This window comes from Xylocopa sonorina, chromosome 7 (assembly GCF_050948175.1).
Source record: "Xylocopa sonorina isolate GNS202 chromosome 7, iyXylSono1_principal, whole genome shotgun sequence".
Taxonomy (NCBI): Eukaryota; Metazoa; Arthropoda; class Insecta; order Hymenoptera; family Apidae; genus Xylocopa; species Xylocopa sonorina.
Genome location: NC_135199.1, coordinates 10,304,501 through 10,327,603, shown reverse-complemented (window position 1 = coordinate 10,327,603; position 23,103 = coordinate 10,304,501). Strand labels below are relative to the sequence as shown.

General features: G+C 47.4%; 2 protein-coding genes across 16 annotated transcripts in view; one reads left to right on the top strand and one right to left on the bottom strand.

Annotated features, from left to right (window-relative positions):
* Dlg1 (MAGUK family member discs large 1) overlaps positions 1-23,103 on the top strand; it is a 430,262-nt gene that overhangs the window by 102,207 nt on the left and 304,952 nt on the right. The window lies entirely within an intron of this gene.
* On the bottom strand, positions 10,424-11,674 carry LOC143425668 (very long chain fatty acid elongase 1). Its single transcript, XM_076898664.1, has 4 exons — positions 11,597-11,674; positions 11,239-11,510; positions 10,684-10,986; positions 10,424-10,604 (listed from the first exon to the last, which is right to left on the bottom strand). Exons 1-4 carry the CDS (start codon positions 11,640-11,642, stop codon positions 10,449-10,451), a joined length of 777 nt encoding a protein of 258 aa, XP_076754779.1. The 5' UTR covers positions 11,643-11,674; the 3' UTR covers positions 10,424-10,448.

Sequence of the window (23,103 nt, the reverse complement as noted above, 5' to 3'; positions counted from 1 at the left end):
TAGATCGCGTCGTTACCGTTTTTTTGTGTTCCTCGAGGTATAGGATAATCGAAAGAGAATTTCGTTCGTCGTGTAGAGAAGACGCGGAAATTTTATCGCTTCGAGACTTGTTTCGGGGACATTTTTTACGGTTTGCGAATACATCGCCGTCGGACCACCGACTGGCTTCCAGTTCCTCCCTATTTTTCTATCGAATATTTATGTTACCTCGTTTTTGTTGTCGGCCGTCCAAAAAGTCTACATTCGCATTTCCATTGGTTGCAACTTGCGACTGTTTGCCGATGCGAGGGCGGGTAAAAAAGCCTGGCTGAAGTCGTCGCGTGTTGGCGAAGCGAAATACAGAAAAAGATAGGGGAAAGGCGAATCTCGTTAAACGGTACGCGGCGTTCGGTTTAAACGCGAGAAGCGACACGTCGCGTCGTTCGGTTCAGCGTAAAACGGAGAAAGGACGCGGTCGCGAAGGAGCATGGAGATAAAGCAAATTTCCCCCGCGTTTCCATAAATTCATGAAGAAATATGCGGTCGACCTGGCGCGAGGATTTTGGTTTAAGACTTGTCCTTCGATTTCTCCCCGTTTCTTTCAAATACGTATCCGCATGTCCCTTCTCCATTGCATTCAAATATCGCAGACATTGCTATTTATACGGTTACTCTCTCGTGCGACGTTATTTTTTAACAGATAAAAGGGTTCTCTTGAAACGAATAGAATAACGAAATATTAGCAGCTCCTCGTGTCTCACTTTCATCACGTACGCATTACGTAGCGGGTGTCTTTACGTTCGCCAGATTATATTATATGGTGTATCGCGTCTGATTGAATTTTTCCATCGTCCAACCTCACGTTCTCTTCTTGGCTTGCCAAAATCTGAGGTTACTCCTGTCAAATCTTCTAACTGGCGGTTACTCTGGATCCAGTCCCACGGGTCTCCTGCGGTTTCCAGTAAATTTCCTGACGCCGTCGTCCTCTGTATCAGCTCTCGTATGCCCGCAATCATCTCTATCTTCCTGCGCACGTTCACAGTTATCTTCAGCTTCTCTATCCAGTTCCCATCGACTCCACCGGTTACCTTTGGCAGGTCCCGCGTGCTTGCACAACTGATCTCAGCTGAAAGGTATACGCGCATCCTTCCGTGCCTGCTATCTACTTTATCAGGTCTCGAGTGCCGTCCTCGCCCTATCCTGTATTCGATCCCGCGGGTCCGGTATTGTTTCTAAGAAAATGCGCGCTCCACGCTAATGCATTATGTACTCCTCGACAGTGACGCACGGACGGAGCGACGTCGATGCGCATCAATGAATCATACGTACGTGTGCCCGTGAGAACGTGAAAAATAAATGCGACCACTCGACGCATCAAAAAGACCGCCTAACGTTCTTTCCACGGGAATCCTCCCTCCCTCATCTTTCTCTCTTCTGGACGTCAGGCTGGCTCGCGAGTTCTGCCGGAAGTCTAGCCTCGATTCCACCGTTCCTCTTCCACCAGCCGGCCGTCGCAGTCGCGAAAGACGCATGCTCCGCATTACAAGGAGCGATATTTTATAGTTTGCCATCCCAGCCCGACCTGAAACATGTCCACCCATAAAACACACTTTACGGCTCGCAATTCCTAACTTTTCGCAAAACAGCCCCTGGGTCCGCGGCCCCGCGGAGGATGATCGGGGGTTCCGTTCCTCCCCTCGCCTTTTACGACGGGGACGCACCGATCGGTAATGGAAAGAAACACTTGGCGACGTTTTTACTAGGCGAGCGAATTTCTGACGCGTGGCTCGCCGTGATCGCGACACACGGTACAATGCAATCATCGCGTATCGCATCGTCCAGGCGATTTATTGAGATTGAAAAGCCGCCGCTATCGCCGCACGACCACGATGCAACGGCGGGTTCACTGTCCGATATCTTTTAGCCTTGCACATTGAGCAGCTGCACAGTTCGTTTGCATTGCAGATCGCGTACGATCCGATTTGTATTCGACTGTACGATCATTTCCGTCGATTATCGTCGCGCGTTTTCACAGCCCGCATTTTCGAGCTTGCATTCGAAACGGTGGCGAGAAGTATCTCGGGCTCTGCTTGTCTGCGCGGGGGCAAACGCGTTTCGAAACGCTGTTCCCGGAAAGTTGCGCGGATCGTTGCGGTAATCTGCTCACTTCCCGTTACGGGGCCACGCGAATTCGCTCGAGCCTTGATTACAGTACCAATTGGCTGCGTTTCGCGTCTTTTAGATACCCGCGAATGCCAGCCGTTTACAATCGGACACGTGCGCATTTTATAATGACCGTGATCGGACTGGGACGATATTTCAACTAGAAAATTAGGTAAATGTATCGACAGTGTTGTCTGTTGACGATATATGCTCGTAGATCGGGGCCGTCCATTACAACGATTATGTAATTTTAACGTGTCCATCAAGTGCGGTACCCATCGATATCGCCGTGAAATTTACCCTATTATAATCTCTATGGCTACGTGTATCGACGAAATTACTGTTTTCGATTAACGTATAATGCTTTGTAATGAAAATGTTGGCTGGTCGGAAAAATGAGATACGAAAGAATAGATTATAGTCGTTTCGATCGATAATCGTTACAAGTACCATTATTCGGCACACTATGATGGTACTTATGATCGAATATAACCACGACGATGAAATGATATGTGGCTTTTGAACGAAACAATGATTACGACGAATTAAATAGTTTGATTAATTGTTTATTCCGAGGCAATTTCGTCCGCGTTGCGCTAAACTTCGCCGGGCGATGCAGTCTAGTCGCGAGTCACCGTTTAATTCGCGTTTATAAAGCTGGACAATGAATCCCGCTGCGCGAACAGCTTAATCCTAGCCGGAGTTGCATCTCCGTCGAATAAATTCTCGTTAACGATCTTATATCCGCGCGTTTCACAAGTGGCGGACGCGTTTGACGTTAATTTACCTTTATGATGACAAAACGCGCGAATCCGCAGGCCGCGGTGCCGCCGGTTTATACAGATAACCGAAACGGCACCGGGTTTTCCGTTTCGCTGGAAAAATTACCAAGTTTTTCGGCGAAGCGCCTGGCGAAGCTGCTGGCCTGAATTTAATCCGGAAAATATTGGTCGCGCCGGCCGTAAAATCGATCGACGCACAAATTCTGACCTAGAAAGGAATAACCTCTGGTAGCGCTCGCGTGCTCGCAACCGAGAGAAAAGCGCGTCTTCACGGAGGCGTCGAAGTATCGATTGTTCATTTTTAAAACGAACACTTACATTTTAATTACTGTAGGTATATCGCGTGTTCGAATTCACTGCGTTCAACCGTGAATACACGAATGTTTGGAACAGCAAAGCTTCAGGCTCGCGTTCGGGGAACAGTAATCAATTCGTGGAAAAAAACTGCCACGGGCGACGCTTTCGTAACGACGAACGAAAGGCAAAGTTTTTATGTACGAATACCTTTGTTCGGTGTCGTTGATGTTTTGACTCCTCGCGACGCTTCTCGAAAGTTTCGAGCTGCTCGGTTTAGGGCTTCCAGAAAATAATAACGAAGCAGCGTTGAAGGTCGATGATTCACGGGTTCGAAGCCAGTCAGTCTCGCTCTAGCATTGGGGTAACATCGTTACGACGTTGCGAAATATTTCTCGATCCTCGCTGTTAAAACGAATCGATATCCACGGGTGGATGTTCGCGTGTGCGAATCTGTATTCTATCGCCAACGCATAAACGAAGTGTGTGTGTGCGCGCACGTTCGTGCCAGCCATGTTTCGTGATCCTCCATCTTGGTATACTTTGCTTGGTGTGCGTTCAGGAGGCAGATTTCCCTTAGCTTCCTTCAAAGATGCGGGGGTAAGTTATATTTTCATTAATTGTATCGTTCGATGCAAAAGAGGTTTTCAGTTACTTATCCACCCCTTTTGCCCTTCTTTCTCGTACAGGTTACATGAATCATTGTTTCGTCGTTAGAAATACTTGCATCGACGTCAAAACAAGAGATTAAATCCGACATCACGATCGTAAAGTAGTGCGCGAGTAGTTGATGAATCTATCAGCTTCCTTCTCTCGAACGCGTAAATTCTGAACGTCGATGAAACTTCGATCCTCTCTTTCTCTCCTCTTTTCTATCTATCAATCACCAGACTATTTCTTCCCCTTGGCCACCCCTATTTTTGCCGCTCGACCGCGTTTCCATTTACCACTTACTTCTTTTCGGTGTAATTCTCTTCGTTCGGCCATTTTTCCATCATCGGCCATGCAAACGTTCCGGCTCGATAGCGTTCGCCCGTGATCTATCGTTGGATCTCTGGCGGCAAGTTAACTTTGTGTATGCAGACTTCGTCTAACCGTAAAGTGGGCCGTCGAAATGCACGGGCACGAAGTTACTCTCGATCTTAATCCTTTCGTTTCTGTCCGGGGCAATTGGAGGGTGGTGTGCGAGGATCACAAAGGTGCGCGCCACCCCCTCTCTACGAATATTAATATTCTTTTATCCGCCACGATGATCTTCTGCAACGATGTTTTTTCACAGCGGGCGCAACCACGGCTGCGAAGGAGACTCGATTTAAATTCGCGTCGCATAAATTCACAGGGCCTCGTTCTTCATCGTTTAATCCTTATCGTTGAACGAGCAAATAATTCCGAGGTGACGCGGTGCAGTTAAGGAAAAAGAATGACAGTAAAACACGCGGGTATCCAAGGGCGGAGAAGCCCGTACCAAGGAATCGAGACAGCCAGGAGATCTAAATCATTTCGCGCGACCATCTTGCATCGTCGTATTTTCTTTCCAACTCGGGCCTCCGCGAACGTTGCTCCCGTTTCGAGCCGCGAGGGTGAATTGTCGAGAGCGGGTGGCGCGAGGCCGCCCCTATGCGATATATCTTGCGTCTATCGATGGCGTTCGGCTGTGGAAAATCTTACATTAATAACGCGAGTCGATTTCAGAAAATTCGCTTCTATTCGCGCCGGTTTTATCTCGCGCGATTCATTTTCGTTCGTCGAACGAACGTCGTCGGGAATTATCTTCTTCGCCGTTTTAATTCGAACGCGTCGTCGATACGCGAGCCGCGCAATCTTCGTTTTCTCCCCTCCTGTGAATTTTGTTCATTTCGACCGGTTCGATTGTCGACGTCGAACACCGACACGCACACCCCGAACAGCGAACGGAAAAGAGGATTTTGTTAGCCGTTAAAATTGCTAGCCAATGAAGCGCACGAAAGTATGTCGAGGAACGTTTAATACCGCGATGCGATCTTCGTTTAGATTGGTTTCTTAAACGCTTCCCTTTACGCTCGCCGCTCTAAATAATACAACAGGCCAGGCTATCCTTCAGCTAGTGAAAAATTCACTTCTCCAGGCATGGGAATTGTAAATTCGACCTTTTTACCGTTCCTCCGTAGACAGAATTATCGATAGGTACGGTGGATACGATGTCTCCACCCTCCTCCCTTTCTTCGCCCTTCTTCCTCCGCTCTGTGTTCCAGTAGTTTTACTCCGTGCTCGAAATTCCCGTAACTTTCTGCACATTTGAAGAGCATGATAAATCCGACGGGACGAGACTCGATAAGACTGTCTTATTTTTTCTCCTGACTCGGCGTTAATTGACCCTTCTGTTCAATCGCGATTCGCCGCGCGCTCTCGACGATTCGCTCTTTCAGCGAAATTCACCTGAACCTGTATCGTTGCGATCGATGGAAAAAAGACCTTTGAACCGGTTCGTTGCTCGAACGAGGTCTATTGGCTGAGAGAAATCGGCTGAACTTCCGGTTGTTCAGCTAATTTGAGCGGTCCATCGCGCAGTCGTGTGTTGCTGGTCCATCGAACCTCTTAGAGCGTCGCGAACTTTCTACGCGAAAATGTAGGACTTGAAGCTGCCTATCCGACTTGACGATAGAAGTTACGTCGTGGCCGCGTTGTTATTAAAATTGACGTTGATTCGAACCTCCTCCTCCTCCTCCTCCATTTTTCAAAAGTTAGAAGTCGCCAGCAGCTCGAGCCGGGACTGTTGTGTTATTACCATAAAAGCGAGAGCCGCGCTGTATTTCATCGAGGCGACTTCGCGAAACAGTGGTAATCGAGTTCTTTCGTTGAGTATGACGTCTCGTAACAATGCCGCCGGTCCCTTACCACATCGAGGCAATACCGCGTCTCTTATCGCGCGCCGTCATTTTTCCCTCCCATCGCGCGAAAGATAAATATCCCTTTTGTATCAGCCACCGGCGGTAACTTTCCCGTTCTTTGTTTCTTAAGCGATTGTGTCTTGCCGGAGGCGTCGCCCGTCCTGAATTATCGTGTTCATTACGCGACGCGCGCTCCCGTTTCTGCGCTCTGAACGCTGAACGTGACCAATTATTGTTGCATCACGACTGTCAATAATCCATTAATGTCCGTTTTTTCTCCCTAGTGAGATCGATGCCGTGGAATTCTATAAAATTCTAAACTTTCACACTGAAAAGCTAACCGCTAGCACTTCAGAAGAGTATCGTTAATCGCGTTTTAGGTATACAGCGTCCAGTGGTACCGTATCTGAATGGTTTGCTCGAGCTCGATGTTCTCTGCGGCACGGTTAATTAAACTTTCGACGGGCTCGTCGAATTCACCTGTTTCGAATCCATTCATCCGAAAGTATCAAGATTGATCTGATTAAAATGTTGCTCGAGGCGTTAATTCTCGCGATTGTCTGAGAACGAATATTCAGGGTAAGCAAGTTAACCCGCGGACGAAAACGAATCGAGTAACAGACGTAGGCGCAGGGGAGGATTCCTTTAACGAGGAGGGCCTAGATACATATTAGTTTGCTATTTTACATTGTTCACGTGGGAGTCGTCCTCGCAGGCAAGTATGTCGACTGGAGCGTGTTTCATAGGAGGAACAATGGTAGCGGCAGGTGCAGTGCAAAGTGACGATATAACAGCTCGCGAGGAACAAAAGCGATGCGGGTGTACTTGTTTAAAACGCTTATGTCGATGTCTCAATTGTGCCACTCTCCGCCCTCGCTCGTCCCCCTTTCTCTCCACCTTTCACCGTCGTCTATCCCATTTTCCTCTGGCCCGTTCGCAAAATTGATATTTGCGTTCTCGCGACGGCCACCATCGAGATCTCTCTCTCTCTCTCTCCATCGTTTCTGCTCCAATTTCTCGCGTCGCATAAACCATACCGGCGGATAAACCGCGTCCGACGATCGCGCCGCGGAAATCCACGTAGCGGGCGAGAGACCCGCGCTTCAATTCGGCCCGAACGCATTTTCATTACGCCCGCGTTTTATTGAAAAAGTTCCAGTCGTTGCTAATTTACGAACGCGAACCGTCGCTGTTTCATCGCCGTTTATATCGCTGACAAATTTGAAGGACGAAGTTTTCGATGACGCCACACAGAGAGACAGATGATTTTCCATGAAAATTTCCGCGGCTCGTTTTCCATCACTGAACACAGTGGTCGATGACAAATGTTACGATGATCGTTTTGAGATTGAAAGATCGGAATTATCGACGGGAAGAATCGTTAAAATTCTCGCTTCGCTTCTTGTTCGCGAGGGGGGAAAAAAAAAATTCATTCCAAACGCACGGACGAAATCCAGTGAAAGTTTACTCGTTACTTTTTCCGAGCGGCAACGCGGACTAGTTAGTGGCGGCAATTTTACAAAAAAATATGAGATTTCGCAGTTGCGGAATGGCGAACAATTTTTTTTCACCGAGTGGAATCGTCGGGAGACCGAGGGCGGTGACCACGAGACGAATATTGTTAGGTAATGGGCTTTTAAAGCGACCGCGGAACCGAAAATACGTTCGTTAAAACGGCTGTAAAAAGTTTCTATATTCCATAGAGGCCGCGGAACTATTGTTCGGCTATTTTTTTAACGAGTTCCACGGTATCGCGTCCGTTTCTACATTTCCCTTGAGAAACTTTGGAACGCCATGAATATTCTCACAATCTCCGAGATAGAAACGAGAACTGGAAGGCACTTGGATCGCAGGAACAAAAGGCTCGCACGTAGTTACAAAGGAGAAGGGTATTTAAGATACTTTCTCCGATTGCGACAAAAGAAATCTCATCGAAATTTTCCTGCTACCGCGACTTCTATCTTCCCAACCCTTCGAGGGCGCACTTCGACAAATATGACTCATTCCATGGTAAGCGGATCGCGTTTCTGCTCGATGTTCACGGTTTTCAACGAACAATACAACGAAACGAGCATTATTCCTCTCCTTATTAATTCCGTCCTCGATTGTTCGATATATTATTCGGATCCATACGTTTATGCAGATCACTATTTATAAATGACGCACAGAAATTGCTGACGTACGTACACTGGAATAACGATTTGCCACGAGGTCACGGAAATGATCGTCAGCGAAAAGGAAACGTGGTCGAAAAATGTTTGGCGAATCTATTCGTCGATAGATTTGGCTAGGGACGCGACGAAGGGGTTGGAGAGAAGTGACGAATGATCGCTGGCACCGATGATCGTCGGAAACAATTTTGAGGCTCGAACCGGGCCGCCAGCTAAGATATCGCCATTGTTATGGCAGTGCCGGTGATTTGGAGCGTTGAACGGCGTATCCTGGTGAAGATTTTCAGTTTCGACGGGGTCTGAGGGATCCACGATGCGGTCGAACTCGCATTGGCGAACGCGCAGGGCGTGGTGTAACCGAGGGGGTGTAATGGCTGGTTCGTTCTCGACTCGACTTTTATCAGCAGGCCTGGCAGAGACCGCGTACCGGCTAGTTGTTTCCCCGTGAAAGAGAAAGAGACTCGAATCAGGATTCTACGGGTCTAATGGCACGTAAAGCGAAATGGTAGCGGAGCAGAGTCGTTCCGATCCTGGTAATTATCGATCGATCTGAGACGTCGATGATGATTCCGGAGGACGAGGGATATTACGCTCGGACGAAGGAATTTCGAGACTTTAGTTTCTTTCTCCCGCCCCGTAGTAACGGTTAGTTCACTTTTAGAGATATTGGACTCTTCGAGGGACAGTTTTTTTTTAGCGATTCTGATGATTCGATTGATTAAAGTATGGTAGGTAGCGGCGATTGATTTCAAAGACGATGCAATTATTAAATTTGGTATTTGTTTCCGCTCGTACATTCGTTGTGCGATGCAGGCAAGTTTACAAGCTGCATAGATCGTACGCGTTGCATTAAGTTCGGCAACTAGTTCACAATCTCATAATCCCTGCTCGAACTTTAGCTATCTTGCGGTGACGTGCCAATCGCTATTCAGAAGTAGGAGAGAAATTCCGTGCTCTCCATGTCCTAATCATATAGGATTTCGCGCTTACCTGTTTAGAGGTATTTACAGCGGAGGATCTGCGAATTTCGAACTGGATCTTTTTCAAGTTACCGTACAGGGGAATTTAATATTTTGCGCGCAGCTATGCGACGAATCGCGATATTTTTACCTCGCTCGTAATTATTCTTCCGATGGTGAATGAAAGAAGAGAAACTTTTCGATCGCAGTCTCGCCAAAGCTGCACATTGGAAGCGATTGCGTATCACAAATATCGCTGGAACTTTTATCGTCAACTTTCTCATTTATCGCTAGATTTCAAAGGCAATAAATTCCGCTGATAAATCTGCGAATATTACTTATCGCAAGCGGAAATCTTAATCAACTGTTCGAGGCGCGCGGATTTACTTTTGTCAGTCCTTTGAGAAGAGCTGTTTGGTATCCCAAAGTTTTTGTTAAATCTTTGCATTCGAGAGGCGACCCTCGGTCGCCAATTTCGGTCGAACCACTTTCGCGGAGTCTCGCGTGCAAAGGATTAATTAACTTAAAGAGGATACCCGAACGTAATTAATTCGTAGAAAGTTCCAGCGACGAATGTTTCAGAAATATTCTCCAAAGGTTATAATAATTGAAATGTATTTCTGTAACGTTAACGACGCTTCCTTCGGATTAAACGGAGGAAGAGGAAATGGATGGGGTATTAGTAATTTAAACTAGAGTTGCTTTACGAATTTGTACTATTCTTTATTAATAATACTATTTATATCTAATATCATCGCTTTTTTTGTTTCAGGTAAGTGGTCGCTCGACACCTTTTCCATGGAAATTGGTCCATTTATTACAAGCGTAAGTAAAAAACGCTCACAATTGTTTCAACTAAGGATTGACTATCATCTCAACGACAATGTTAAAAGTCGTGCGTTATAAAGTAATACTATTAGATCTTCGTTCGTAAGAACAATGATAATAGTATTTAGTTGCATCGATTTGGCGATGCTTATCACGTTCCTTTTAATCAATATCATTCTTTGTTCTCGGTTGCCTAATGTTACCCTACTCTATCTCGTAGCTATACGCTAATACGGTATTCAAACTTAAACTTAATAATGTTTTATGCGAAAAACATTCGACTTGAATATTTATATTTTCTATGTACGTAATGTCGTAGCGTTTGTTTGAAATTACGATAGAGAAGAGCACAATGTCACCAGGAAACATTGTCGTACGTCAGTCGTGACTGGCTCAGTTCGTCTTTTACTTGGTTTTCGTGTATCTCCTTTGATAAAAATTATAAAAGAGGTAGAAATTGATCGCCACGTTCAGCAGCGTTACGATGGCCGGCAGCCTTGGCACATGACAGGACGGTAGAAGCGTATGCAAAATTTGTACCATAATAATGACGAATTGCACCTGTTCGAACGAGAAAAATGATGCTACTATCATCTGTTATAATTTTTAATCGATCTCGAGCTCGTTATCCCGTACTTACCATCTGCGTGATCGTCAGTAGCGGTTTGTACATTGATATCGCTTTCTGCATGTTATCACCGCACGAGCTGAGCAGGTAATAAGTGTACATGATCACGTGTACACCACAATTTACCACGACGGTGAACGACACCAGTGCAACTGGAATGTATCTCGTTATCAACCAAATCAACAAAACCGTGGAGACGTGATGGTACGTGTGCAAAACTGAAACCTGTTCGTTCTTCTTTCTGAGCACGAACACGAACGTCTCGACCAGATCTAATAGCTTTACCATCGTTACGAGCCACAACGTGTAAGCCATCTGCAACGACGAAGAGGTTGATGAACAGAACTGTCTATGGCGATGCGTTTTATTTTATTAATTAGCTCGAAGACCAAACGACGAGAGACCATTATTGCTTCGATCTTACCCCCTCTAATCGAAATACTTTCCTCCAAAGTATTCGAGGGGTGTTCAATTATAATAATCGCCAGTACTTGGAAACATCGCCTATCATTTGTCTCTCGTCGTTTCCTTCAACTTTTTCATTGTTAGTTGAAACACTCGAGTCACCTTAAGGGGGCCAGGCTCGTACGAGTAGTCTGGAAGGTAACAGAACGTGGTCACTTGAGATAACCAGCCTACACTGAGAAATTGTTGCACGAAATACGCGTTGGCGACGATTTGGAAGATATTGTAGCCTTTCACGAAGGTCTTCAAGTCGTACGGCTTCCTGTCTTTCATGTACTCGGGTCCAAGTTTCAGAACGATGTACAGGTACGAGATCAAGATGAACGGAATGAGTACAGGCGATCCCATCAATGGTAAATTATTCGTTCGTGGATCTAAACATTTCGAATTGACAAGATTACGACTTGCGAGAACGTTGGTTATACTGTTTATCAGTTATTAGTCGACAGTTAGTACTCACCAGCTTTTTCGTTCCAATAAAAATCGTACAGTTCGTAGAGTCCCATTTTTGGTTTTTCTTTCTTTGATTTTTTTAAAATTTAAGGTATATAAAACAGGCGTAACTTTTAATTATAAGATATTTTCGTCGATAACAGCACTTAGCACGTCGTCATGACCGCAACCGAATGCTAAGCGTCGTTGGGAACTATTGACGGTTTCACGTATTTAAAGTCTACTGAACTGAATCTGATTAAATGTACTTTCTTAAGCGAGACGCGTGTCAACTGTGCATAGGCAGTGTTGAGTGTATAAATAGGGGCACATGTACGTATATATGTACATATACATGTATATATATATATATATACATATATATATATATATACATATATATATATATATATATGTGCATTAATTTGAACTGCGCAAGGTCTTGTTGGAGTCAAGTTATTCCAATTCATTAGTGGGTAAAATTAACATTCCTTAAATTATCGAATAAATGCAAAACTACAATGTTATGATCAGATTTATCCTCCGTACGTGTGGAAATTATGATTGCATTTAACGTTTAAGTGACAGCGAATATATTTCCGTAATTTTGGCAAAGGGTTCTTTGAATTAATGCCATCGATTCGTACTTTGCCTTTTACTTTCTGTGGATAAAAATTGAAAGAGATATGATATCAGATGTGTACAAAATGTATACGAAAAATATGTCATTTAACCCATTCACTGCCTGGCAAATTTTCGAGCGTTTTACCAAGGGTGCCAAGATTTTATTTACAATTCATACTTGTCCCATGGCAAAGTACGAGATATCTCGTAACTTGCTATAAATTATTTCGCAGCTGACAGTAGATAAACTTTCCTCGACTTAAAAATTGTACATTTGAGTACTTAGAGGGAATTGAATATTTATGGGGGTTACAGTTCAACCATTGCGTCTACGCGTTTTAGAAAAAATTTAATTGCTATTTGTTCGCCGCTCGTGCAGGAAGCTAGCCGTTTGTATTTAAACGATTGAAATGCACATACTCTAATCGCGTTCCACAATTAGACGTCAAGGCAAACGTCGTCAAATGATAGAAAATCAAATTTATTGAAATTCATTAATCGACACGGGGAAACGAATCCAATGACGTACCAATAAATACTCGTGCCGCCCCGTGTCTAATGACGCGATTCAGTTGATTAAATTCGAGCGAAATAGCGAACGGTCGAACTCTCGGAAAGAGATAATCGCGGAGTTAGCGTGAAGTTCACTCGGCTAAGCTCCCTGGGGAACATATATTAAGTATTCCCGATCGGAGCTGGCACGGTCGAAACTGTCAAGAAGGAATCGATACCGACTCGATTATTCGAATCTCCCCTGAATTCGACGAGGAGCGGCCCTCGAAACCGAAGGAAACACTCGAGACGATAATGAAAAAAGTTGACCGCCGCCACCCTCGCCCGAATTAATGCAGATCAGTATCGCGATACCTCCGCGTCTCTCGAGCGGAGAACACCAACGCGCGGTTCAAATCGGCTAGCTAAACGTTCTCCAACGAGATCCTCCTCTGGCGTCGCTGTCAGTATCGAAATCGCGTCGATGAAGGTCGCGCGAGAAACAAAATGTGTCGCAAGGTTCCTTGGCGTCACTTGCGGTGGACGTTCACGCGCGACCAACGTGAACGCGGACGAGTTTCCTACCCTCCTATCGTACCCTCGCTAGTCGAACGAGCGAGGTTAATAACAAAGCCTGATCTCAGATTCGATGAGGCTGCAGCGTAGCTTCTTTGATGCTTCCTACTCGAAATTCCCGATATTCGATCTAGGCATTGTCTCGAGGCCTGCGCGAGGAGCGGCGTGGCGAGGAGAGGGTGCGCTCGCGTTACGAGTTAAAGATCGAGGCTGAACCGGTGATCGAGCAGTTAGGGCGGATGGCTGGTTGCGAGGCCCCAGAAGTTGGCAGAGTTGGATGTATTAAGCATCGGTAATCGAGGTAGGTTAGTCGAATAGGTAGGGAAGCTGGCAGAAGCGAAGTGGTGGCTGTTGGCCGGGGCGGAAGAGGGATGGAGCATTAGCTGGCCCGCTAAGTGCTGCAATTTATTTTATTACCCGCCGCGCGTCTACGTTTGGAAACCTTCGGCCGACGCTTCCATTCGCGGTGAAAACACTGGTAGGTCGCGGAAACGTAATTTACACCGACTCGCAGCGAGGGAGGGTGGAAGGGTGAAACGGCGAGAGAATGTACCGAGAACAGAGGGGCCGTTTTCGTTCGCCTGTTGTTGACACTTCGCTCTGCCGGCGTTTTCGTTCTTCCGCCTCCCCGTTCTTTTTCCTCCACCTTTGGCCGTGAGAAGTCTGATCGGATTTTCCTTTCGATTGTCTTTTGATTTACGACGAGCGGCGGTGCGAGCGCCGCGGGGAGATCGCGCGTACACGTACACGTGTACGCGCGTGTTGTACACGCTCGCGCGAGTTATCCGGTTGGAAAAACGAGCATGGAAATAGAGTGGACGAGCCACCGCGTTCTCCGGGCGAGAAGCAACGCGGCTGCGGCTGTGAAAACAGGGCCGCGTCCGGATTGGTATCGAGCCGGCGCGTTTCGTCAGGAACGATCATTGGCCGTGTTTAGAGAAGCCTGGCTCGCGTTCGATTTCGAGAACGAATTTCGCCGGCCACGACCGGATAGATCGTATCCTGTGTCCGGTTCGACAATACGGGATTTCGCATCGATCGCTGCGTCGAGTTCTCCAGCCTACGACTGGGAGTTTCGCGCGACAAATTAATATCGTTCCCAGTTAACCTTTCCCCGGGAACGCGCGCGCGTGCTGCGTTCCCGTCGAAATTGAAAAAGAAGAATGGCCTCAATTTCCGAATGCTTTCGTTACACACGCGAAATACACATGCGGTTGTTCGGTGTTTTTTTTTTTTTTTTTTTTGTTCCTCTACGCGAGAAAATACGGCCACAAATACGGTACGATGAAACGAGAGAGAGGGAGAGAGAGAGAGAGAAAAAAAAGCAGGGGAGGATCAAATATTGGACATGGATCGTAGAGGTTGCTATTGCGAAAATTACTAGTTTAACGAACTATGGGACACGTGCATAGGCTCTCTTCATCGTTCGTAGTATAGCTCGCGGGGGTGAAATGAAGAGAGGAGGCAGGGCGAGGCAAAGGAGGTGGAAAAATGGAGGTAAAAAGGGGGAGAAAAATAATAAAGCAGAGCCCGTGTGCCGCGAGTGGTACGTTTAAAGCGGCGCACGAAGGCAAAATAGCGGAAAAGGGAGTTTGCGCGTGACAGAACAAGAGCAAGTTGCTCGAAGGAAAAGGTGCCGTTCCAGCCAGGGAACAATTGGGGTGCAATTCGTTGTAGGATTATACGCATTGCTCGACGACACATAAAATAATTCCGTAGGTTAAATATGATATAAATCCGGGCGCGGTGGGCGCAGTTTTCCGCTGGCAGGGCTTAAACCTGGTTAAACGCGTTCGAAATACGCCGTTTGTACGCGACGCAGTTTGTTCGGTAGTTAAACGCATCGAGAAGCTTTAGACAATAATCCTGAACCGCGTGTTTGCAGCCGATAATTCGCTTCGAAGCGTTTTCGCCCGGCCTTCTGCCGGACCTGTCCGTTTGCATGCTAAAATTGTTTCACGGTGCGCGCCGCGATGCTTTTCAGCCACTTCGTTTCTACAGAGGAGCTCTGAAATTTTATTTCCCGTTCCCAGGGATCGCGTTCGCTCTTTCGTCTGACGTACGAGATATCCAACGTTCGTATAATCGTGAAACATACAATCGCGTAGACTTTTAACTATCATCGCGTTATTACGAATGTTTCGTGATACCATTCGAGTAACTTATTTTCCTCTGTACTTTGAAGACCAGAGCCTGATTGCCTTGAACGCGAGGCTCAATTCTATTTGCACGTAGAAAGAAAAGAAACGTAACGACGATCGCGGATAGCTAAGGAACGCAACTGCAAATTAGACTGCATAAATTCCCTGTCCTTATTGTTTTGTTTTCTTTCCCGTTCCCGGGACGACTTCCAGTGCGGTCTCTCGGCTATTCGCGGAATTCAGCCGGCGAAACGGCTCCGTATCGGGGGCGAAATTTGAGGCTGCTCTTCGCTGCCGTTTAATATCAGCCCGGTTCCATTATGTCCCGATACGCTGTTTCATCGGCAGACAGTATCGGAGCGGTAACGTGAAACGATTGTAAAAACAGCTGACGCGGAACACGGCGCCGATTTAAATGTAACGCGACGCGGGGAGTCAATAAAAATGAAAATACCGCGAGCGTGGCAAGGAACGGAAAATTGTCCGCGTCGCCGTTTGCAGAGCGGGTTGAACGCGCGACGCGATCGATGGAAATAAAAATTCGCGGTTCCCGTAACGATCGTTGTTGCTCGGTACGATCAATCCCCCGCGATGCTCTAATGCGAATGCAAATATACTTTAGAGATCGCGATCGTTCATGGGACGGCTCGTACGCCGATATTAAAAGTAAACACGGGATTAAAAAGAATAACGATTACAGGCGCTGCGCGTGTGGAGCAACGTTAATATGGTTTAGTTATAACAATAGCAGAAGCAAAGGATGGAAATTGTTTGCGTCGATCAGAAATCGCGTGGGATCGGTTGGCTGACTGGGGGAAGGACAGAAGGGTGAATTGATTTCGAAAACGATTTCCGAAAAACGTTCCGGATCGCCGGTAATCCCAGGGCTCGAAGGTAACGAACAAGTGGAACAAACGGTTTTAGCCAGAAAAGCTGTGGAGTCAGAGGAATTTCGCCAGACGGCGCTATTTTTTAATTTACCACCGTTTTTCACGCCCACCGCTCTATTCTCGCCCACTGCTCGGCTATTTTTTTTTTTTTTTCGCCCCGTTTCCTCTCGTCTCGAAACGAAACATCTGCAATTCAAAACTTAATGCGCGCTCGATTTCTTAATTAAGTAATTGGAAGGCAGCGCGGCGCCGATTGAGCAAACCTGTCAATTACACGCTCGATTGGTCCGAGAGGTTTGTATCAGAACGTCACTTCCACTGTTCCTGGATACAAGCTGGGAACGAGCAACGGTAACTGGAATATAGGGATCGAATAGGGGGAATCAGAGAGAAAGAGAGAGAGAGAGAGGGGGGGGGGAAAGGAGAAAAGCCACGATCGAAATCTCGAGGGAACGATGAAACGTGTAAACAAGGGATTCGGTTAAAAATATGCAAATAGAGGAGCTGAATAAATTCGCGGAACAAACGAGCGGGCATAATGCGAACAGAAACGGAACGAATACACTATAGAAATGTCTGGCATAATAAATAACCGGGTGGATGTTTATAAAAAAAAAAAGTCGGAACTCGGGGGTGTATATAAGAACATCTAAAAAGAGCGGAAACAAAACAGAGTGGAGAAAAATAAGAGACAAAGGGACATAGAAAAATTAACAAAGAACCGTCGAAATTCGAATAAAAAGACGGTTCATCTCTCTGTACCGTTTCTTTTTGAAAAAGGATGCTTAAAACGGGGGGTAAAAAAGTACGCGACAAAAGGAAGCAAAGGAACGACAGCGGACAAACTAGTGCAGAAGAGAAACAGCTGATGGTGGCGCAAAATTCGGCGAACATCGATGAAAGTAATGAAACAACATTACGAGGAGCATTATAAGTACGAGACGAAGGAAGAGGGATGAAGGAAGAGAGAGAGAAAGGGAGAGAGAGAGAGAAGCAAAGGAAAGAAGACGGAAGAGGCGAGGAGCGGGATCGAAAGATAGAGGAGGACGGTGGAACGGGTCGGATCTTCGTGGCGTTTGCGCCTGGGGTTGTCGAGGACAGCGCGAAGAGGGTGTGCAAGGGTGATCGGCGTAGGTGGCGGTGCACGGAGGGTGGGAGGACAGGGAAAGGCGTGGAATTGGTGGAGGCAGTCAGTGGCTCGCCGCGCGCCACAACGACCGTCGGATCTAGCCGTTCAGTTTTTCCACTTGTTACCGTATCGTGGCTCTCGTCCCTACCGTTCTCTCGTTTCCCCTCTTCATCCTACCCTCGGTTTGTTTCCCTTCCATTTTTTCGTTCGCCACCTTCGGATCGTGAACGTGTGCTCTCGCAAACCCCCGATCGAGGGTGGAAGTTGGATCGCGAACAGGCGTCCCGTCGAACACTCGACCGGTTGGATTGTGATCTGTGATCAAGTGCCTCCGGCTGTCGACTGATCCTGATTTAGTGCCCTGGGAAATGAATGCGATGGTTACAGTGTGAAATTAAACGTCCATCGTAATGAAATGAAGCGTAACGAAGATGTATAAGGATAGGAGGGGAAAACGGAATTCGTCGATGTTGTGAGTGAGGAGAAGTCGAGAAGTGACACGAGTATGTTTCGTTCTTGCGAGGAGTCCACCCGAGGATTTTCTTCTTCGTGTGTTTTTTTTTTTTGTGAATAAGCTGATATAAATACCTGCTGCACGAGAACGAGATTCACGGGTGAAATATCGTTATTTTCTCCCCTTTCTCCATTTTTATTTTCATTAAACTTCCATGCAAATTTCTCTGAAGAGTCGTTAGACTTTTTTTTTGCACTCGTCCCGCGTACGCGTTTCGCGTTTCTTCGACGAAGCCGGGAAAGGCGTACGCGTTTCGTGTGACGTGGAAAGTGTAGCACGGTTTAATCCGAAAAAATTATAATTGCAAATTCAGGTCACCATACTTTTACGCGGCCGTATTTTGAATGCATTATACAAATTGAACGTTGCCAGAATCTTCTTTACCGATCCTCTCTTTCGCGGTGTCCCGTAATCTCCGCACCGCCTCTTCGACTCTTCCGTGCTATCCGTTATTAAAGCGCGACGATACCTTCGCCCTCGTTGCTCGCGGCTCGCAAATTGCTGCCAGTTCGCGCGAGAAAGGTTCGCATCTCGCCAACGGTTACGAATAACTGAATGCATCACCATAAAAAAGGAAAAGCGCGCAATGAACGCCACAACCCGTACCAGCTATACCAAACTAGACAAATTGCAGTGTAATTAATCACTCGAATCGCGCGAACCTCCCCTCAACCTCCACGAATTTTTCGTATTACAAAACGCTACACGGTCCACGAAATTAATTATTCCCTGGGACGTTTTTAATCACGCGCCACGGTCTCGTTCGTGCAGAAAGTATTTACCATCTCCAGCATCGCCACCTGTTCACGTGTGATCAGTGCAACTAGCCAACGCGACCCGACGAAAATCATGAACAAGATCCTCGGCCATCCACGGATGCGTCTGGCGATCGAGGCGTAGTGAATTCTCAAAGGATACCGTCAGACTTCAGGATCTGCTCCCGATGCGGCGTGCAGTCGCGAACTCTGATCTGGATTAACAACGTGCAATCGTACGCGGTGCACTTGGCGACTCGCGGTGTTACGCATTCCCGTCGAGAGTTCACCCGTCCGCGTCGAAAGGGCGCGTTCACCGGTGAACGATCAATCCAGAATCGAGAGTGTGGATTTAATTCACGGCTGAACGGGATCGTCGGTGCGTCGACCTCGCGTCGTACTATAATATATATCTGTTGACCGAATTTCACTACCCCTCTTTCTATTTTTACCTCAATTTTTTTTTTTTCTTTTTTTATTCTATTCTTGCCTGGATTCTTTCACGGGGAAGACCGAGTGAAAAGTGAACGACGTTCGGCTCTGTTCCCGGTCGTCCTCGATCTTGGGATGATAGTGTTCGGAGAGAGACGGTCTGTCGCTTTGTTCGCCGCGATGATTCGCCTGGTTCCTGCTTGATGAATCCCTACGGACTTCAAAGGAGGTAACGTAACGTTCCACGAGTCCTCCGCGAAAAATACCGACGGAGGAGGATCCTTCTTTTTTTCACGCCACCCTTTCTTCTATTCGCGACTCGCGCGAGTAAAAGGGATCGGTTGCCACGCGTTGTTAAGGACCTACTACTCGAGTACTGAAATAGCTGGCACTTCGCGGACACCGAAAACATCGTCTCTCGGCGCCTATTATCGGTCGAGTGGAAACGAGCGGAATGTGATCGCGCGGTGGCAGGTTTTTCCGTGGTACGCGAAACGAGAAATCGCGATTCCATTCTCTCCGCAGACAGAGGAAAATAACTTCTGTTCTTAATACTCGCCAGTGGTAATTTATAGGGAATAAACGAGGAATACTCGGCGAACGATTACGTAAGTTCGACGACAAGAACGCAAACGAGAGAAAATGGAACGGTCCACGGCCATTGTTCCCCTTTTTCTCTCGTTGGCGCTTCCGCGACAGGTTGAACACATGGGTTCCCCCGTTCAAACGTAGAGAAACGGTCATTCGTTACCGAACTCTTCGCCATTTTCTTTGTTCCACGGGACCCGGTGTCGATCCTCCGTTTTCCAGCGAGCAATTCGTCGAGAGTAAATATCAAACGGCGAACAATTACGGGAAACCGGGGCTGCAATCGACGCGGAATGCTAGCTCGTTAGAATTTCGTAAGGCAGAAGCGTAAAAATTTCGCGATTACCAGGTGGCCCTCGTAGCGCGCAATACCCGTGTTTAAACGGCCTGCAGGAGCTGGCGCGGGATAAACAAGGGCCTTAATTTCCGGGCAAGAAGTCGCGAGACGGTCGCGCCGTTAGGTAAATCTGTCGGAACGCATAATAACAGGAAGCGAATAACGAAGTCCCCCTGGCTTCCTCTCTTTTCATTTTCGACGGCCGTTTTCATCGAACGCGAGACAAAGGGGACGTTCGCGCTGTTCTCCGTCGCGAGGCTCATCGAAGACGACGTCGTAGGAAAAGAACGCGCGATGGAATAGGACGCGACGCGGGGTCGCGAAAGAGTTTTCGAACGCGCACTTTATCCACTTCGTGTTCGAGTTTTCTGGATTCCCCCCCGTTTGGTGTCCGCTTCCCCTTTCAGTCGAGTCAAATAATTCTCGCTCTACCCTTTAACCCGTGTCGCGGGTTCGCTTCTGCTTTTCAAACAGAGCACCGTGGGACGCGAGCTAAGCAGAGGCTTTCATTTCCTGCGAAAAGAATCAGCAAGGGCGTCGTGTCGGGCAATGAAAATGCGGCCGCGGTTCGGCTGACTCTTCTGACGACCGGCTCACGCGAAACGCAATCTTTCGCCCATTCCCTCTTGGCGAGCGTTCCTCGACCTTGTTGTTGGTGCACACACTCGCCTCCACCCTCCCAGAGAGCTGTGTGTACATCTCTCTGTTGCAATTTACTTTGAACGTGGATACGCACACGTTCTCATTTTATCAAGAACCATCCTAAAGTGTCGACCGTGCCGATTTTATGAAACTCTCGCTTCTCTCGTATGCATCGTTGTGTATTCGAGCGTTTATTTAATCAAATAATTAGGAACGATCTCGATCCAGTGCGTGGATCATTTCGATACACTCTGCCAGGCTTTCTTTTCATCGCTCTGCCTTTAAAACGATCGTAACAAGTTAAGAGCTTGCTCAGGGTGTTTTATGCTCCCTATATACATACGTTTACGAGCGTTTGCACAGAATTGTCTTGCGACGCGCGACAAAATGGGCTAGAGTCGGCGGAACGCGCTACCGATTGCATCCTTGGATCGGAAAATGCGAGCAATCTCGACGGACTGGCTGGCATTAAAAAGTTCTCCAGCGGCATTCTACCTGTTGAAAGTTCTGAATGCCTCGTAACAGGAACGTATTCCATTAAATTAGCGGACGTCACACGGAATCGGTAATACGGGCGTAGAGGCGCCGGCTGAAATATTTATGAAGTAGGTGGTCGTTACGCTCGGCGAACTGTGTCCCCGTGTTTCCTGTTGCGTCTCAATCAAAAAGCGCCCTTTGATTCCCGTCACGATCTGTCGAACGAGACGATTCGACGGCCCGGATTGCTCGTTACCCCGGGCCTCTTCACGTCGAAATCCGCTCGTGAATCGCCGATAGAATCTGGCTACCGGTATTACCGAACGAGGAGTACGTGGAACGTGTCGGTTGGTACGTTTCGAAGTGATCAAAGGGAAATAAAGTAGAAGCTGCGGGTAAACGACAAACGCGAGGACGCTTGCCTTCCCTCGCGTGCGAGAAACGCCCCTTCCTCGAGGCATCCGAGCTCGAGGCGGATACCAAAGTTTCCACGACCCGACAGGTATTTTTTCTCATCTTCGCGGCGATTTCGTGGCGATCATCCATTCCAGTTGCGCCGGTTGGTTCAGGGTGGAGCCTGCTCCACGGCTTGGTTCTAACGACTTTTATGGGCAACTCTCGGAAGTACGATCAACGAAATAAATTGCTGGGGGGGACGCGGTAAAAAATCGAAGGGTAGGCGGCGCCGATGAGGGATCGCGGCGGCAGGGTCCACGCGCTGCGGACCACACGCGAGTTTCGAAAAGTTGAAGGCAGATATTACGCGGCGGTGACAAACGAGGGACGCGTAAAGAAAGAATGTCGGCTTTGGTTCTCGAGTTTTATCGCGCAGGGACGAGACACCGAACCACGCTTCACGGGACCAGGGGAAAGAAATTGCTGAGAAAGATGTTGCTTCTCTCGTTTCGTTTTCCTCGCGTAATGGCGTTCAAATGGGAACTTTGCTATCGAAAAAAAAACTAAGCGTTTGCTAGCGGTGACTCGACCCTTCTATCCACCTCTGATCGTACTTAAATCGAACTGAATGCTCGGATCGAACTGAACGGCACTTTGCGGGTCTAAACAACGCCCTCTGGGAGAATGTTCGACTGTAACAGGTGCGATCAGATGATCGTCAAAATGAACTCTCACTGGCAACGCGGATAACCGAGCATAAAATGTAAATTGTTCAATTTGACGAAGTTGATTCTCCCTTGAAACTTTACTCAGCGAGTGTTCTTCGAATTGGTAGCCGAGATTGAAACCGCCGACTCCCCGTTCGAGCCGGATCATTATCCGGACGAATACAATTCCAACTCTTGAACGTTTAAACAGAGGTCGATAAGGGAAATTCGGTACGAGGCTGGGAAAAACCAGTTTACCCAACTTTCACGATGGCAACAAGTGCCGCTGTCGCGTTGGCCATTGACAAAATGGGACTAGCGACCAGGGACGCCGCTTGTAACTCGACGAACGTGTACAGAGGGGTGCTCGCGCGAAATTACGTCGTCGCGAACAAAAAGTGACTGCGACACGAGGGTAGGAGATGTTTTACCATCCACGATCACGTGGAGACGTTTTTCACCCAAGGGGGTGAGTAAAATACGCCTCGAAAGTTTTGCCCACCCACTTAATCGCCTGGCGGGCATCGAACCTAACCAACCTACCTTCAATAATCGTACAACACGCGCAGAAATCGTACACGCCTAATACTTTTATCCTCGAGCACACGTATTTCGTAGACGTGGTTGCGAAAACGAGCAATTAGAACGAGAATGAAAAACGGCTTCGTTCCTCCCCTCAAATGGATCATCGAAGCAGCGTGTCGAACGCGTACACTCGTTAGTCACACGAGCTCAGCCCAGGACACTTGCGAGCCGAGCGAGATAAATCAATTATAATCTAGGACACCTCGAAATGCTCATTGCGACAGGTTCGAACTTTCATAATGCGTACCGC

Bases quoted from the DNA above. Each gene is read 5' to 3' on its own strand.
- LOC143425668 (XM_076898664.1), bottom strand. From the start codon at position 11,642: ATGGGACTCTACGAACTGTACGATTTTTATTGGAACGAAAAAGCTG. The intron at 11,511-11,596 runs GTGAGTACTAAC...CGAAATGTTTAG, and splicing joins TTATTGGAACGAAAAAGCTG to ATCCACGAACGAATAATTTA. The intron at 10,605-10,683 runs GTAAGTACGGGA...TCGTTCGAACAG, and splicing joins TACTGACGATCACGCAGATG to GTGCAATTCGTCATTATTAT.